Genomic DNA, 15,348 nt, shown 5'->3' with positions numbered 1-15,348 from the left:
AATTTTTTTTCTTATTATTTCCTTATATAAGCCTTATTGAAACATCTTTGCTCTCAAAAGAAACTTACACTTTCAACGTTTATCAGTAGGCAAATCCAAAGGCAATATTTACAAAGTGAAATACCGTTCCTCTAGTCCATATTGTGTTCTTCCCTAGACTTGCGGTGCAAACGCGAATTCGGCCCCTGCTCAGTATTTTGTTTCAATGAGTCATTTTCCGAGTGAACCGAAGACATACTCGACGATTTGCTATGATGGCTACGTCCGTGGTGGTCTTTTTGGTTCCTTTGACGATGATGATGATGGCCACTCTCTTTCTTTACCTCTGCTTTAGCTTTACATTCCTTAGTGTCCTTAACCTCCTTTGGTGGCGAACCACTTTGGGTTGTGACCGTATAAACAAAGGTTCTAACCGAGGTGTCTTCATAGTCCAGAAGTGGCTCCAAAATCTTAACCACTTCACTCATTTTGGGTCTTTGTTTCGGCCGGTGACTAAGGCATTGATAAGCCAATGCAGCCCCCTTCCGTGCACCCATCTCCGAGTATTTCCCTTCGAGCTTGGGGTCCATTATCCGACCAAGTCTCCTAGGTTCATTCAACATCGGCCGAGCCCACTCTACTAAGTTCTGTTCCTTCGGAGACCGCTTCTTGTCTAAAGATCTCCTCCCCGTTAGCAGCTCCAATAGTACAACCCCGAAACTATAAACATCACTCATCGCCGTCAAGTGACCTAAACAAAAACATCCAGTCAGTGTTTTCCGACAATCTGAACATAGAAAATAGAATCAAAAGATCGAAATTTTCTAACCTGTCATGATGTACTCAGGGGCAGCATATCCATGGGTCCCCATTACCCTGGTTGAAACATGGGATTTATCCCCTTCAGGGCCATCTTTTGCCAGGCCGAAATCTGAAAGTTTTGCTGTATAATCCTGGGTAAACAAAACAACATGTTAGTGAATGAGGCATGCGAAAGTCCGATATTTCAGTTCTAAAATGAGGCAAGAACTTACAGAGTCCAGCAAGATGTTTGAACCTTTAAAATCTCGATATATGACTGGTTTTTCAGCGTCATGGAGATAAGCAAGACCCTTGGCAGCTCCAAGAGCTATTTTCATCCTCGTTGACCATGGAAGAGGCACCGAGTACCCTGCAACACAATTTGGACATCGCTTTAATATACAAAAAAAAGAGAGGTAAATTTAGAGACAGAACTTACTTCTAAATAGTTGATTTTCAAGGCTTCCCCTAGGCATATATTCATACACAAGGAGCCTATGTTCTTCTTCACAACAATATCCAATAAGTTTCACCAGATGTAGATGGCTCAATTGTGCAAGAAACACCACTTCGGTCTGTAATTAATGAAACGAAATTCCAATCTTTCATGCATTTGAAAAGCAAATGGGAAATTCATTAAACACACAGAGAGAAAAAAATTTACTAACCAGCCACTCTCTGTGTCCTTGGCAGCCTTCTAAATCCAGGAGTTTAACAGCAACAGGCTGAGCTTCTAAACCAGGCCTAAGCTTATCATCAATGAACCCTTTATGAACCGGTCCGAACCCACCTTCGCCGAGAAAATTAGCGGATGAAAAGCACTGTGTTATCACCTTTAGCTCCTCGAGCGTAAAGACATTGAGATTGGAACCGGCGAGGGACGTGGAAAGATCCTCGGATAGCATCGAGCCTGGATAGCTTAGGTCCAACATTGCAAGCCGGCCAAAAGAACCGCGCTTTGAATCTTCCTTCTTAGGCTTGGGTTCTTCTGGTTTCTCAATCTCAATACCCTTTGAACATCTTGGGATAATTGATCCCCAGCTAAACTTCATCACTGTCATTTTTGCTTCTTCTTCTTGACTGAAATCTAAGTATATAATTCTACAAAAACTGGTCTGAAAACACAACACACAGATTTGAAGCACCCTTCTTTATATATAGCTTCCAGCCCTCTTTGATTCCGTCTTTCATATCATGCCGATAAACATTTGGAAATCTTCCAAGTTCCACACATGTTTATAACTGTAATTAATATGTATAGTAATATAGAGAGAGGGAGAACAAGATTTGATTGAAGGGCAAATTGAGCCTAGTCCACAAAAGGTGGTGCAAGACAAAAAATTGAACGCGGCTGCCAACATACAGCCCTCTTTGATTTTCTATTTCTGTAAAAAGTGGTATCGGGAAAAATTTAAACTTTGGAATGTGTCCGTATGAAAACATGGCTAATATTTGACGGTGTGGCAGCTAAAATCAGCGTTAAAATAATGGTTTTGATCAAATTTGAAATCTGGTCTTGTAAAAGAATATTATTATTATTACAGTGATATGTCTTCTAGAATAGTTTTAATTTAATAAAATTAATGTTTAGTTTTGAAATGGCAAAATGAAAATTGTCGTCAAATGCATCACTGGCTCATCATCGCAACCGCGTGAACTCTGTGGACTTTTCCTTTGATGTTGACATTTCCTCACAGGTAGGGCCCCAGGGCGGGTGGGGGAGATGTGTACTTATACTATAATATGAATCTGATATAAATTTCTTTAATATATTTTTATTATCAATTTAATTATATTTTAAGATAATAAAGTTTGATTTTAATATTTAAAAAAGACGAGAGAAAAATGATATTATAAAGGTTCCGTGGCCAAGTTGAAGTTCAAAGCATGATTTTTGCAAAGTTATGCATGGGGATTAAGACTTAAATGACAGGGACTATGCTTAATTAAGACAAAAGATGTCGTAATTTTTCTTTTTCAAAAGCATGAAAATGGTAAAACGATGCAAAATTGTCAATGGGGGGAATAGGTGAGTGATTTGAGATAATTGTTCGTCATGGCGTCTCCTCGCATTAACAAATTCAATGCTCCATAACACAATTTTTGTAAGAGTGCCAAATAAATTATATATTATTATTTGATTTTTAATGATATGTAAAATTACAAATATAAAAAACATCCAATTACTTGGAGCTTACATATTAAAGAAATGAAATCAAGGGATTAATGTTGAATTTGCATGGTCCAAGTGAACTAAACTAAACAAAGACAACATAAAGTTATATAATCGGCAGAAAATTATTAAAACCCTACAGATTCAAAGTCAAATCTCTTTAGTGGAGCTGGGTTTTTCTGGCTGATTACTACCTTTATTAGTATTATTATTATCATCAAGTGAAAATTATGGATTCAATGCTCTGGAAAGAGGAACCCTTCTGCCCGGGATGTTGTCGTCTTCTCTTAAACGCGTCATGTTTGCCGAATCATAAACTCGTGCTCCTGCGGGCCTTCAATTAACAAATAATGGGCTAAGAAGTCCAAGAAATCACATTTGAAGTATGCCTGCAAATATTAATCACTTGATACCCCCATCTTCTACTTTTCTTAATTTATCCCGTCTCCCAAAACCCCAAATTCAGATTTAATTTCTTATAGGGGAGATGTGAAGGGGGAGAAAGAGAATCAAGTGTTGGACCAGGGTACCTCTAATATCAACGCATGTTACGAGGAAGGTAGTCTCTCTAAATATTTTAATTTATAATATCTTTTTAATATTTTTCATTAATAATCTATTTTTATCTTTTAAAATTATAGACATTTATCTTTTTAACATGTACTTCTATGATGGTAATTCCCTATCAACTCTATTATACTCGGAAAAAGGAAACACGCGTACATAAAATATAAGCATCTCACATGGACCACACTTGCCATTGATATTCTCCAATCCAACAATCACCATACAATTTGGAATACCAAGGAAATCTGAAAATTCCAATCTTCAATGTTGACATTAACATTATAATATCTCTACTCCTACGCCCATATATTTCACTGTCCAAACCCTATCTCCTGTGTTTTGTTTTCTTGCAAAATCATTGCTTGTAAAAGCAACAAGATATTTTTAATTGATTCAGCCACCCAACATGTGGATGTATCATATTATTAATCATTTAACGGTCTGATAACAAATATTAAAATTAACCTAAATGAATATTTTTAGATTTCAATATTAAATGTCCTAACAGTTGGGTAACCATGAGTCTGGTGAAGTTCTCACTTACTCTTTCAATATATCCGGTTGTGTAGGGATTTTTAAAGTTGAAAACATAAAATACTGTACGTCACGAGATAATATTATTATTATTAATCTTTCAACTTTGTGCTTGCTAATGCATAATTAAACAAAGAGAAGGGGGAAACACGTGGACCAATCAAAATATAGAGGCACATAAATGGGCAGATGATATTATCGCAATGGATCTCACCCACCATGTAAAGATATTATCTAATTCACCACTTGCTTTGTGCAATAGTATTTAATAAAACACTAAAAGCTAATTGTAAATAAAGAACACACAACTGACTACTGACTTTCCATGTGGCAAAATATTTTGGTGGTGTTTCTTTGAAAATTAAATTAAATCAAATCATTTATTTATTTATTGTTTATTCTTTGGAACCCAAAATGTAATAAAATTCAGTTTGTTGTAAATGCTCGTATTCCTTTAAGTTGAGGGAAAAAACCAAAATAGTTGGTAGAAGAATTGACAAATAAACTGCTTTAATATATAAAAATAAGATTCTTTCTAGTTTTTTTACTTAAGGTTTTGTAAATGATGTCCATGGATTGAAATGTTTATATAAAAACGAAAAACCACAAAAAATGTTATAAAAAATATATATATATATATATATATATATAAATATTTAGAAAAATTAATTTATTTTTATGTATTTTAATTAGTATTTAAATAAATAAATAAAGAGATAGAACGAGATTAAAATTGTTTGTGAATAATTTTTTTTATCATTTATGTATCAAATAATTATTCATAAAATTTTAGTTTTTATTTTCAGCATAATGAAAAATTGGATTTGGCCAAGCAAAGATGCCTTGTTTGATCTTCCGACTGAGAGGTGATGATGTAAGCATAAAATATCTTCGTTTATAAATAGATTTAATACAAGAATAAATGTTTAAATTTTGCCTAGAAAAATATTTTAATGCCTAAAGATTTTTATAAAATAAGTGTCAAATGTTTTCATCGGAGATTTTTAGGTGTTTAGACCATAACGATCGTTAAATTTGACCGTTAAGTAATACGTGTCACGTTTTGATAATTTTAAAAATTTATTTTAAAAAAACCAACAACCTAATAGCGCGCGTCGATCCCCTCTCTCCCCTTTCTCTTTTCCCCTTTCCCTTTACCTTTTCCTCAGCCGTCGGCCGACCATCCGTGACCATCATTTTCACTTTCATCGGTACCGATATCGACCCCCGATCAAACCCCAATTAATCTTTTATCATAAAGTGCTACAATTTGTCATAGATAAAGTTAAAAGATTTGTTGGATTTAAGCCACCATCACTATTTTTCGTCGATTATGGTCGATCCCAATGTCCATAATCATACCGCCACCATCATTCTAACCACCGTGTAATTTCGATCAAAATCTAAGTGTTCAACGATGATGGTGGCCGAAAATGGCCGACGACAGTTAATAATGAGGTTGAAATGAGTTATTTTAGTTTTTTAGATTTTTTTATAATTTCAATAAAAGTTTCGGTTTTTTAAAATAATATTTTATTATTAGTAAATTTGAAAATTTTAAAAATATAACGATCGACATCTAAAAATATAACTGAGAAAACATTAGAAACATATATTTAATAAAATTTTCTTTAGACATTAAAACATTTTTCGAGGCATTGTTTAGTAAATTATTTTTGTATTAAGCCTTATAAATACTACTCCTTATAAAATGGTTTATTGTAAATAAGAATTTAAATTATATCATTTTTATTTTTATTATTCTTTAGATCATTAAAGAATTAAAAAATAAGATGAAGTATATAAATGGTTTCCAATATATGATACTGTTTTGTTAAGTATTAAATTATAGTGTTACTTTGTCGAGTCTACATAATATTAAAAGTTGCACAATGACTTTTAAACTATTTATATGTTTCAAATTCGTTATTTTTTTGTTAAAAATTGACGACTGTTAGAGCTAATTATTAACTTGTTAATTGAGATAAACATTAACTTGTTAATTGAGATAAAATAAAAATTGATCTGTTAATCTAAATTAAGTTTTGCAGAGACTCATTATAGGAGTGACTCTTTCCAGTTTACTCTATTCGTAAATTCTAAAGTTCAAATCTCTTATCATACTTAAAGAATCTAATACATCAATCCACTAGATACGGTAAAAATCTATCTATTTTAATATATCGATTTATAGATTATTATTTTCGTTTTTTAACAAAATAAAAAACTTTGATTCTAAAAATTTGTCCCAAAAATAAAAAACTTTAAACCTAATTTTACAGTATTTTTTCTATTGGAATGGCTACGAGATATCAATCAATTTTATTCTATTTACTGCCGTGGGATAATCCCAACTGTCAATTGGTACAACCAATCCCCTGCTTCCCCTTTCCTTTAAAAGTATACATCCACTGAACAGATAGCTCTCAAGAGAGAGAGAGAGAGAAAACGACATGGCTCGATTAACGTCGGTATCCTCCATCATCCTTATGCTATGCTGCGTTGCCGCTGCATCAACTTTCGACGACTCCAACCCTATTCAGATGGTATCCGACGGTCTCCGTGGCTTTGAGTCCTCTGTTCTTAATGTCATCGGCCATACTCGTCATGCTATCTCCTTCGCCCGCTTTGCTTACAAGTAAGCTTTCGTTTACTCATCCGAAATTCACACCCTTTATCTTGCCTTTTTGGTTTAGCACTCTAAAAAAAGAAACCCTCAAGAAAAATTGAAAATTCAGATGAAAATTTGGGGTTTTTTTAATTTGGTTTAGGTATGGGAGGAAGTACGAGAGCGTGGAGGAGATGAAGCTTCGGTTTCAGAATTTCAAAGAGAATTTGGATTTAATCGGATCCACTAACAAAAAAGGCTTATCTTATACACTTGGTGTTAATAGTAAGTTCTTTTTCTTAAGTTGAAAGATTACGTCAGTGAATATCCGCGATCTATAGATGAATCGGAGTTGTCTGATTCCGGCACCAAGCTGATTTAGCTCGGTTCAGTTTCAGTATATTTGGCTACAGGTCAACGGTAGCCTGAACTTACTTTGGCTCAGATGATACTGTGAACTCATGATGTTTTGTTTTGTATTTTACTATGAACTGATTATTTGTATGAATCAATGCTGCAGAGTTTGCTGATTGGAGCTGGGAAGAGTTTCAAAAACACAAGCTCGGTGCTTCTCAAAATTGCTCCGCTACTCTAAAAGGCAATCACCAACTCACTGATGACGTCCTTCCTGAATCGGTACAAATATGAACATAAAGAATCTTTTACGATGCTTATTCGGTTTGAATGTTGGATACGAATATCTGGTAGATGCTAATATGTTTACTTCTTTTGAAGTTTATTTTCATATACCGGAAAATCATATCATATCATTCATGTGTGAGACATAAGAATCAAGGGAGCGTAAGTGAATAACATGTGCATAATAATGGAATAATATTTGCAGAAAGATTGGAGGGAAGCAGGCATCGTCAGCCCCGTCAAAGAACAGGGCAAATGTGGGTCTTGCTGGACATTCAGGTTAGCTATCGTATTCATCTTAAGATATGTATCTAATTCGTGTGTGATACGGGTATTTTAAGAAGAATGTTTAACTCGTAAACGTTTTAAGTTGTGACCTTTATGCCTTTGGATATTGCAGTACCACTGGGGCTTTGGAGGCAGCTTATCATCAGGCATATGGAAAAGGAATCTCTCTATCTGAGCAGCAGCTTGTGGACTGTGCTAGAGCTTTTGATAACAACGGTTGCCATGGTGGGTTGCCGTCTCATGCCTTTGAATACATCAAATATAATGACGGCCTTGATACTGAGGAAGCTTACCCTTACACTGCAAAAGACGGTGTATGCAAATTCTCATCCGAAAATGTGGGTGTCAAAGTCGCCAACTCTGTCAACATTACCATGGTAAGTACATGGTGTTGCTTTTTCTGGTATAAACCTGAGAACAAATGTGTTATGGATTCAAATGTTTCATCTCTCGGATAATGGAACATAGGGTGCTGAAGACGAATTAAAGCATGCAGTTGCCTTGGTCCGGCCAGTTAGCGTGGCATTTCAAGTTATCCGTAGTTTCCGGCTTTATGAGAGTGGGGTTTTCTCTGCTGAAACATGTGGTAGCACTTCACAGGTGAGGTTTTTCTTGTCTTACTGTCAAATATAGATACGTGTCAAACAAATCTTTTGCCTAATTCAAAACTCCATGCTTTTTCTTATGTTGCAGGATGTGAACCACGCTGTTCTCGCAGTAGGGTATGGAGTTGAGAACGGTGTTCCATATTGGCTCATCAAGAACTCATGGGGAGCCGATTGGGGTGACAATGGCTACTTCAAGATGGAGTTGGGGAAAAATATGTGTGGTAAGTCCCGTCCTCAGTTGGATTTCAGAATTTTCTATTCTTTTTAGAAAATATTAGTGTTGAATTCCCTTCATGCTTATATCTTGAATTTGGTTGTTGCAGGTGTGGCAACATGTGCATCATACCCCATTGTTGCTTGATCTGATTGAGCAGTTGTCTGGATTATGTCATTGTTTAAATTAAGGTATAAGAAAGTGAAGGGTCAATGTCATGGTGTTTAGATGAAGGAGCTTGGCTTAATATTCAATAATTACAGACATTTATAAGATACCGATCTGTTGTACGCAACAAAGACAAAATTGTAGATTTCATATTTGACATTCTTGTTGTGTAACAAAATTTCATCAGGTTATGTGGTTTTTATAATTCCCCCAACTTCCCTATGCTTCGCATTCATCCGTCTTTGAATACTGTTGATAAGGATTTTCCGACTGGAGCTATATATCATATGATCCTTATTTTATAAAGCTAGGGTCCAATCCCTGGCTAACCGATATGGTATTATCCCCCTTCCAAAACACTCCCAACTCATCGTCATTGACACTATCATGACCATCACAATTTACGCCGTCGATGTCATTGTTATCTAATCCATCGATATTGAATTCATCCTATTTTGTTTCACCTATTCTAAGTCCGACGTAATATTATTAGATCCGACGTTTACTGTATATACACCGCCGTCATTTCAATCAACTATATCATAAGCGTCGCTGTCATTCTTCAGATTTTCGTTGGCCCTATTTAATAGTGAGATTGTTGATGAGACAACTCTATAATCTTTATTCTCCACAAGCCATCCAACATCGTACCGTTGGAGTGTTTCAAAGACACCCCAATGAATAAATTTGTTCGATTAGTACGCATTGATATCGATAATGTTAGAAAACATTTTGATCAAAATGACGATGATGACGATATTTTAAAGGAATGTAAAATTCTTTTTTATTCTTTATTGTATATGCCAAATTCGTTGTAGTATTGTATTTTTATTATGTTAATACTTTATTGTTAATTTATTTTAAATTTCATTAAAATAAAATAATTATTAATTGATTCAATACTATATGTCAACATGATATTCACATGTGATAAAGTTATGATATGGTATACTATCTAGATAAACATTAATAATAAAATTTCACATTATGCCATTAGGTGAAATTTGGTAGATAATTTTCTGATATGGTATTATTTGGTTAAAATTACCATTTTTATGGTCTAATAAATTATAACTGAAATCTCCATAAATTCTTAAAAGTTTCCTAATTTTCATAATTGGAGGTATTAATTTATTGATATATCCAACCCGCTGCCTCTCCCTTTAAATTTCTACATCCACTGAACAGAGAGCTCTCAAAAAAAAAAGCACAGTCATGGCTCGATTAACGTTGGTATTCTCCATCATCCTTATGCTATGCTGCATTGCCGCAGCATCAACTTTCGACGGCTCCAACCCTATTCAGATGGTATCCGACGGTCTCCGTGGCTTCGAGTCCTCTATTCTTAGTGTCATCGGTCATACTCGTCATGTTATCTCCTTCGCGCGCTTTGCTTACAAGTAAGCTTTCATTTACTCATCCGAAATTCGCACCTTTTATCTTGGTTCGTTGGTTTAGCACTATAAAAAGGAGAAACGATCGAGAAAAATTGAAATTGTGGATGAAAATTTGAGTTTTTTTTTTTTTTAAAAAAAATTGGTTTAGGCATGGGAGGAAGTTGTTAGGAAAATAAACCGAGTACAAGTAATTTTCCTATAACCAAATTAGTGAGAATGCGAAATAAAAGCGGAAAAATAATACCCGAAAATTGATAACGGAGTTCAGCCAATTGTGCTTACGTCTCCGGGCTGCTACAGATCTTTTACTAAGAGAGAAAATTTACAGGTGTTTACAAAACACTCACTACTCACAAGAAAGCTCTCTAGTATAGGAAGAAAGAAATGTTTTGGGATGATTTTGAAGCTAAATGGGTAAGGGTATTTATAGTAGAAACTTAGGGACTAATCTTTGAAAATACCCTAAAGTGCAATGACTAAAGTGAATTTACCCATTCCTATTTTCAACAAACATCTACCAAAATTTTACCAAACTTTGAAAAACATTTTTCAAAGAAACATTTACCAAACTTTGAAAAAACATTTTCCAAAGTTGGTTGCCAAACTTTGAAACTTTTAACAATCTCCCACTTGAAGACTGATTTTAATGTCTTCACACCTCGATCAATGCAGCAGCATGTCTGGTCTTGTTATTCTAGCATGCCAACTGAAGCTGAACACAACTTCAGTTTGTCCGTAGTCACCGTCTTTGTCAACATGTCTGCCGGATTTTGAGCTCCACTAATCTTTTCAAGTTTCAAAATCCCATCTTCCAGAAGAGACCGGATAAAATGATATCTCAATTGTATGTGCTTTGTCCTGGAATGAAAATACGGATTCTTTGCTAGATGGATAGCACTTTGACTGTCGCAATACAAGATATTGTTTTCTTGTTTCTTGCCTAACTCTTCCAAGAAACTTTGGAGCCAAACCATCTCCTTGCTGGCTTCCGTAACAGCGACATATTCTGCTTCAGTTGTGGAGAGAGCAACTATCTTCTGTAGTTGAGAAACCCAACTCACTGCAGTTCCTCCTAGAGTATAGACATACCCTGTAGTGCTCCTTCTGATGTCGACATTTCCGGCTAAGTCAGCATCTACATAGCCTGTCAGTATCATATCTCCACCTTTGAAACAAAGTGCTTTGTTTGTGGTACCCCGAAGATATCTGAGGATCCATTTGACTGCTTCCCAGTGTACCTTGCCCGGATTATTCATGTACCTGCTAACAACTCCCACTGCATGAGCAATATCTGGTCTGGTACAAACCATGGCATACATCAGACTTCCAATTGCTGAGGCATACGACACCTTCACCATGTGTGCACGTTCTTCCTCCGTCTTTGGTGATTGGTCTTTGGAGAGTTTGAAATGAACACCTAAAGGTGTACTTACTGGTTTAGCATCTTGCATGTTGAACCTGGAGAGTACTTTGTTGATGTACTCAGCCTGTGATAACATCAAAGTCCCCGACTTTGTGTCTCTCTTGATCCTCATCCCAAGAATCTGCTTTGCAGCGCCCAGATCTTTCATAGCAAACTGCTTCGACAATTTTTGCTTCAAGTGTATAATCTCTTGCATGTCTGAGCCTGCAACGAGCATGTCATCAACGTACAATAATAAAATAATGAAGCTGTTGTCGAACCTCTTGATGTAGCAACAATGATCTGCTTGGCATCTGATAAAACCACTGCTACTCATGAAGCTATCGAGCTTCTTGTACCACTGTCTAGGAGCTTGTTTTAAACCATACAAGCTCTTCTTCAACCTGCATACCAGGTTTTTCTTGTCTGCCTCTATGAAGCCTTCTGGCTGCCTCATATATATTTCTTCCTCCAAATCACCATGAAGGAAAGCTGTCTTTACATCTAACTGCTCAAGATGTAAATTCTCTGCAGCTACAATTTTTAACACCAGTCTGATTGTAGACAATTTTATGACTGGAGAGAAAATTTCATTGTAGTCAATACCTTCTTTTTGCTGAAAGCCTTTGACGACCAATCTTGCTTTGTAGCGTTTGCTCCCATCGTGCTCTTCTTTGATCCTGTAAATCCACTTGTTGTGGAGCGCTTTCTTGCCTGGTGGTAATTCAGCTAATTCCCATGTCTGATTTGACATAAGTGAGTCCATCTCATCTTTCATGGAAAACTCCCACTTGACTGAATCCTCCACTTGCATTGCTTCATCATAGCACTCTGGTTCACCATTGTCAGTCAGCAACAAGTAGTGTAAAGAAGGCGAATACCGTTGGGTTGGTTTAGGAATTCTGGAGGAGCGTCTCAGTTCTGGTGTGTGTGGTTCTTCTTGAACTGCTTCAGGATTGATCTGAACATCATTTCCAGAAATATCCTCGAACTCAGCAAATTCCTTTGTTTCAGCTTCGGTATTACTTGATTCTGCGGTTGACCTATCTTTGTACATCACATTTTCATTGAAAATGACGTCTCTGCTTCTGATGATCTTTCGATTTTCGTAGTCCCAAAACCGGTAACCGAACTCATCACCACCGTAACCAACAAAGACGCATTTGTTGGACTTGGCATCAAGTTTACTTCTTTCAGCAGAGTTTATGTGTACATAAGAAATACAACCAAACACTCTTAAGTGTGAAAGGTTTATTTCTTTCTTGCTCCAAGCTTCCTCTGGTATTCCGCCATCCAAAGGAACTGAGGGCCCACGGTTGATCAGGTAAGTTGCAGTGTTGATAGCTTCAGCCCATAGAAATTTGGGCAATCCGGCATGTATCCTCATGCTTCTGGCACGTTCATTCAGAGTTCTGTTCATGCGCTCTGCTACGCCATTCTGCTGCGGTGTTATGGGAACTGTTGTCTCCATCTTGATCCCATTGTTTGCGCAGAAATCTCTGAAACTACTGTCTCTGTACTCTCCTCCATTGTCAGACCTCAACCGCTTGACTTTCAAACCAGTCTCATTTTCCACCATGGCCTTCCATTTTCTGAAGGTACCAAAGACTTCTGATTTCTTCTTCAGAAAATAAACCCACACCTTCCTTGTTGAATCATCGATGAAGGTGACATAATATAGTGAGCCTGCAAGAGATGGAACAGGGGATGGTCCCCATACATCAGTATGAACCAATTCTAACCTTTCTGCCTTGGGAGTCTTGCCAATCTTTGTAAAACTGACTTTCTTTTGTTTTCCAAAGATGCAATCCTCGCATAGTCCGACATCTACATTCTTTAGATCCGGCAGCTTCCCTTTTGACAGAAGTATCTTCATTCCTTTCTTGCTCATATGGCCGAGCCTTTGGTGCCATATGTTTGATTTTCCATCAGCATCTGCTACTGCAATGATATTCTCTAAATTTGAGGTTACATAGAGAGTACCAGTCTTCTTACCACGAGCAATGACGAGTGCTCCTTTGGTAATCTTCCATTCACAGCCTGAAAAGGTTGTGCTATATCCTTCTCCATCAAGCTGTCCAATAGAAATCAGATTTCTTTTGAGGCCAGGAATATGTCTCACTCCTGTCAGCTTCCAGGTGGTCTGGTTTGGCAGCTTTAGTCGGATGTCTCCTTTTCCGACGATCTTCAAGGTTTCATCATCAGCTAGATGAACCTTCCCAAAATCACCACTGACATAGTTCTCCATGATTTCTCGGCATGGGGTGGAGTGGAAAGATGCCCCTGAATCCAAGATCCATGATTCAATCGGACTGTTGACGCTTAAAATCATGGCATCACCTGTCTCCTCCGTCATGTTGGCAGATTCCTGTGCGCCGGTATTTTTCTTCGGTGCTCGGTAATCTCTTTTGAAGTGACCCTTTTTGCCGCAATTATAACAGGTAAAATCTTTATTTCCTGTTCTTGATTTGCCCCTTCTAGATTTTGATCTGCCACGATTTGAATTTCTTTCTGAAGTTCTCCCTCTAGACTCCGTGTGTAAGGCTGAGGAGGTTGATGCTTCACCCGATTCTCTTCGTCGAATTTCTTCACTCAATACCAGATCCCGAACATCGTCGAATTTTAATTTGCTGTTTCCCGACGAACTGCTGACTGCTGTAACAGTAGCATTCCAACTGTCTGGTAGAGATGATAAGAGAATTAAAGCTCGAACTTCATCATCGAACTCAATTTCCACTGAACTCAACTGGGTTGTGATTGTGTTGAGTTCATTTAGGTGTTGTGCCACCGATGCCCCTTCCGCCATCCGCAAATTGAATAATCGCCTCATCAAATGAACTTTGTTTGAGGCCGATGGTTTCTCGTACATACTGGAGAGAGCCGCCATAAGACCCGCCGTGGTCTTTTCCTTTGCTATGTTAAAAGCAACATTGCGGGATAACGTCAGTCGGATAACTCCGAGGGCTTGTCTGTCGAGAAGAGCCCAATCTTCATCCTTCATGCCCTCTGGTTGCTTTCCTGAGAGAGGTTGATATAGATTTTTCTGGTACAAAAAATCTTCAATTTGCATCTTCCAAAAGCCAAAGTCCGCACCATCGAACTTTTCAATTTTCACATTCCCTTCGTCTGCAGCCATCGCTCCCACTCGAATCTGGCTTCGTTTGGATCGTTTCTGACAATTCTTGCGAATCACCGTGTATTAGAACACCACCGTCGACAAACTCGTATCGCCGACCGAATTTCACTATTCACGAAATTCACTATTCACGTGAATAGTAATGAATAGTAACCTCGCAGAAAATTTGACAAAATTCACAACCAAAAGCTCTGATTACCAGTTGTTAGGAAAATAAACCGAGTACAAGTAATTTCCCTATAACCAGATTAGTGAGAATGTGAAATAAAAGCGGAAAAATAATACCCGAAAATTGATAACGGAGTTCAGCCAATTGTGCTTACGTCTCCGGGCTGCTGCAGATCTTTTACTAAGAGAGAAAATTTACAGGTGTTTACAAAACACTCACTACTCACAAGAAAGCTCTCTAGTATAGGAAGAAAGAAATGTTTTGGGATGATTTTGAAGCTAAATGGGTAAGGGTATTTATAGTAGAAACTTAGGGACTAATCTTTGAAAATACCCTAAAGTGCAATGACTAAAGTGAATTTACCCATTCCTATTTTCAACAAACATCTACCAAAATTTTACCAAACTTTGAAAAACATTTTTCAAAGAAACATTTACCAAACTTTGAAAAAACATTTTCCAAAGTTGGTTGCCAAACTTTGAAACTTTTAACAATACGAGAGCGTGGAGGAGATGAAGCTTCGGTTTCAGATTTTCAAAGAGAATTTGGATTTAATCCGATCCACTAACTAAAAGGGATTGTCTTATACTCTTGGTGTTAATCGTAAGTTCTTTTTCTTAAGTTGAAGGATTATTTCAGAGAATATCCACTACCTGTAGATGAAT

At 36.9% G+C, this 15,348-nt stretch overlaps 3 protein-coding genes across 3 annotated transcripts; 2 read left to right on the top strand and 1 right to left on the bottom strand.

Moving 5' to 3' along the window:
* Window positions 1–27: 27 nt before the first annotated feature.
* LOC120117648 (serine/threonine-protein kinase RIPK-like) lies at window positions 28–2,019 on the bottom strand. The gene is made up of 5 exons (XM_039137891.1): window positions 1,449–2,019; window positions 1,220–1,355; window positions 1,014–1,150; window positions 809–932; window positions 28–730 (listed from the first exon to the last, which is right to left on the bottom strand). The coding sequence occupies exons 1-5, from the start codon at window positions 1,839–1,841 to the stop codon at window positions 132–134; spliced, it is 1,389 nt and encodes a 462-aa protein (XP_038993822.1). The 5' UTR covers window positions 1,842–2,019; the 3' UTR covers window positions 28–131.
* A 4,440-nt stretch (window positions 2,020–6,459) lies between these two features.
* On the top strand, window positions 6,460–8,770 carry LOC120117644 (thiol protease aleurain-like). Its single transcript, XM_039137886.1, has 8 exons — window positions 6,460–6,692; window positions 6,826–6,947; window positions 7,183–7,298; window positions 7,507–7,580; window positions 7,702–7,966; window positions 8,058–8,189; window positions 8,283–8,418; window positions 8,521–8,770. Exons 1-8 carry the CDS (start codon window positions 6,508–6,510, stop codon window positions 8,556–8,558), a joined length of 1,068 nt encoding a protein of 355 aa, XP_038993817.1. The 5' UTR covers window positions 6,460–6,507; the 3' UTR covers window positions 8,559–8,770.
* A 995-nt stretch (window positions 8,771–9,765) lies between these two features.
* LOC120117646 (thiol protease aleurain-like) lies at window positions 9,766–15,279 on the top strand. Its single transcript, XM_039137890.1, has 3 exons — window positions 9,766–9,979; window positions 10,125–10,137; window positions 15,178–15,279. Exons 1-3 carry the CDS (start codon window positions 9,795–9,797, stop codon window positions 15,253–15,255), a joined length of 276 nt encoding a protein of 91 aa, XP_038993821.1. The 5' UTR covers window positions 9,766–9,794; the 3' UTR covers window positions 15,256–15,279.
* Window positions 15,280–15,348: the final 69 nt, after the last annotated feature.

The sequence above is a fragment of the Hibiscus syriacus genome, unplaced genomic scaffold, assembly GCF_006381635.1.
Source record: "Hibiscus syriacus cultivar Baekdansim isolate YM2019G1 unplaced genomic scaffold, ASM638163v2 tig00110321_pilon, whole genome shotgun sequence".
Lineage (NCBI taxonomy): Eukaryota > Viridiplantae > Streptophyta > Magnoliopsida > Malvales > Malvaceae > Hibiscus > Hibiscus syriacus.
Note: the sequence above shows the minus strand (reverse complement) of the source record. Positions and strands in the feature narration are given on the sequence as shown.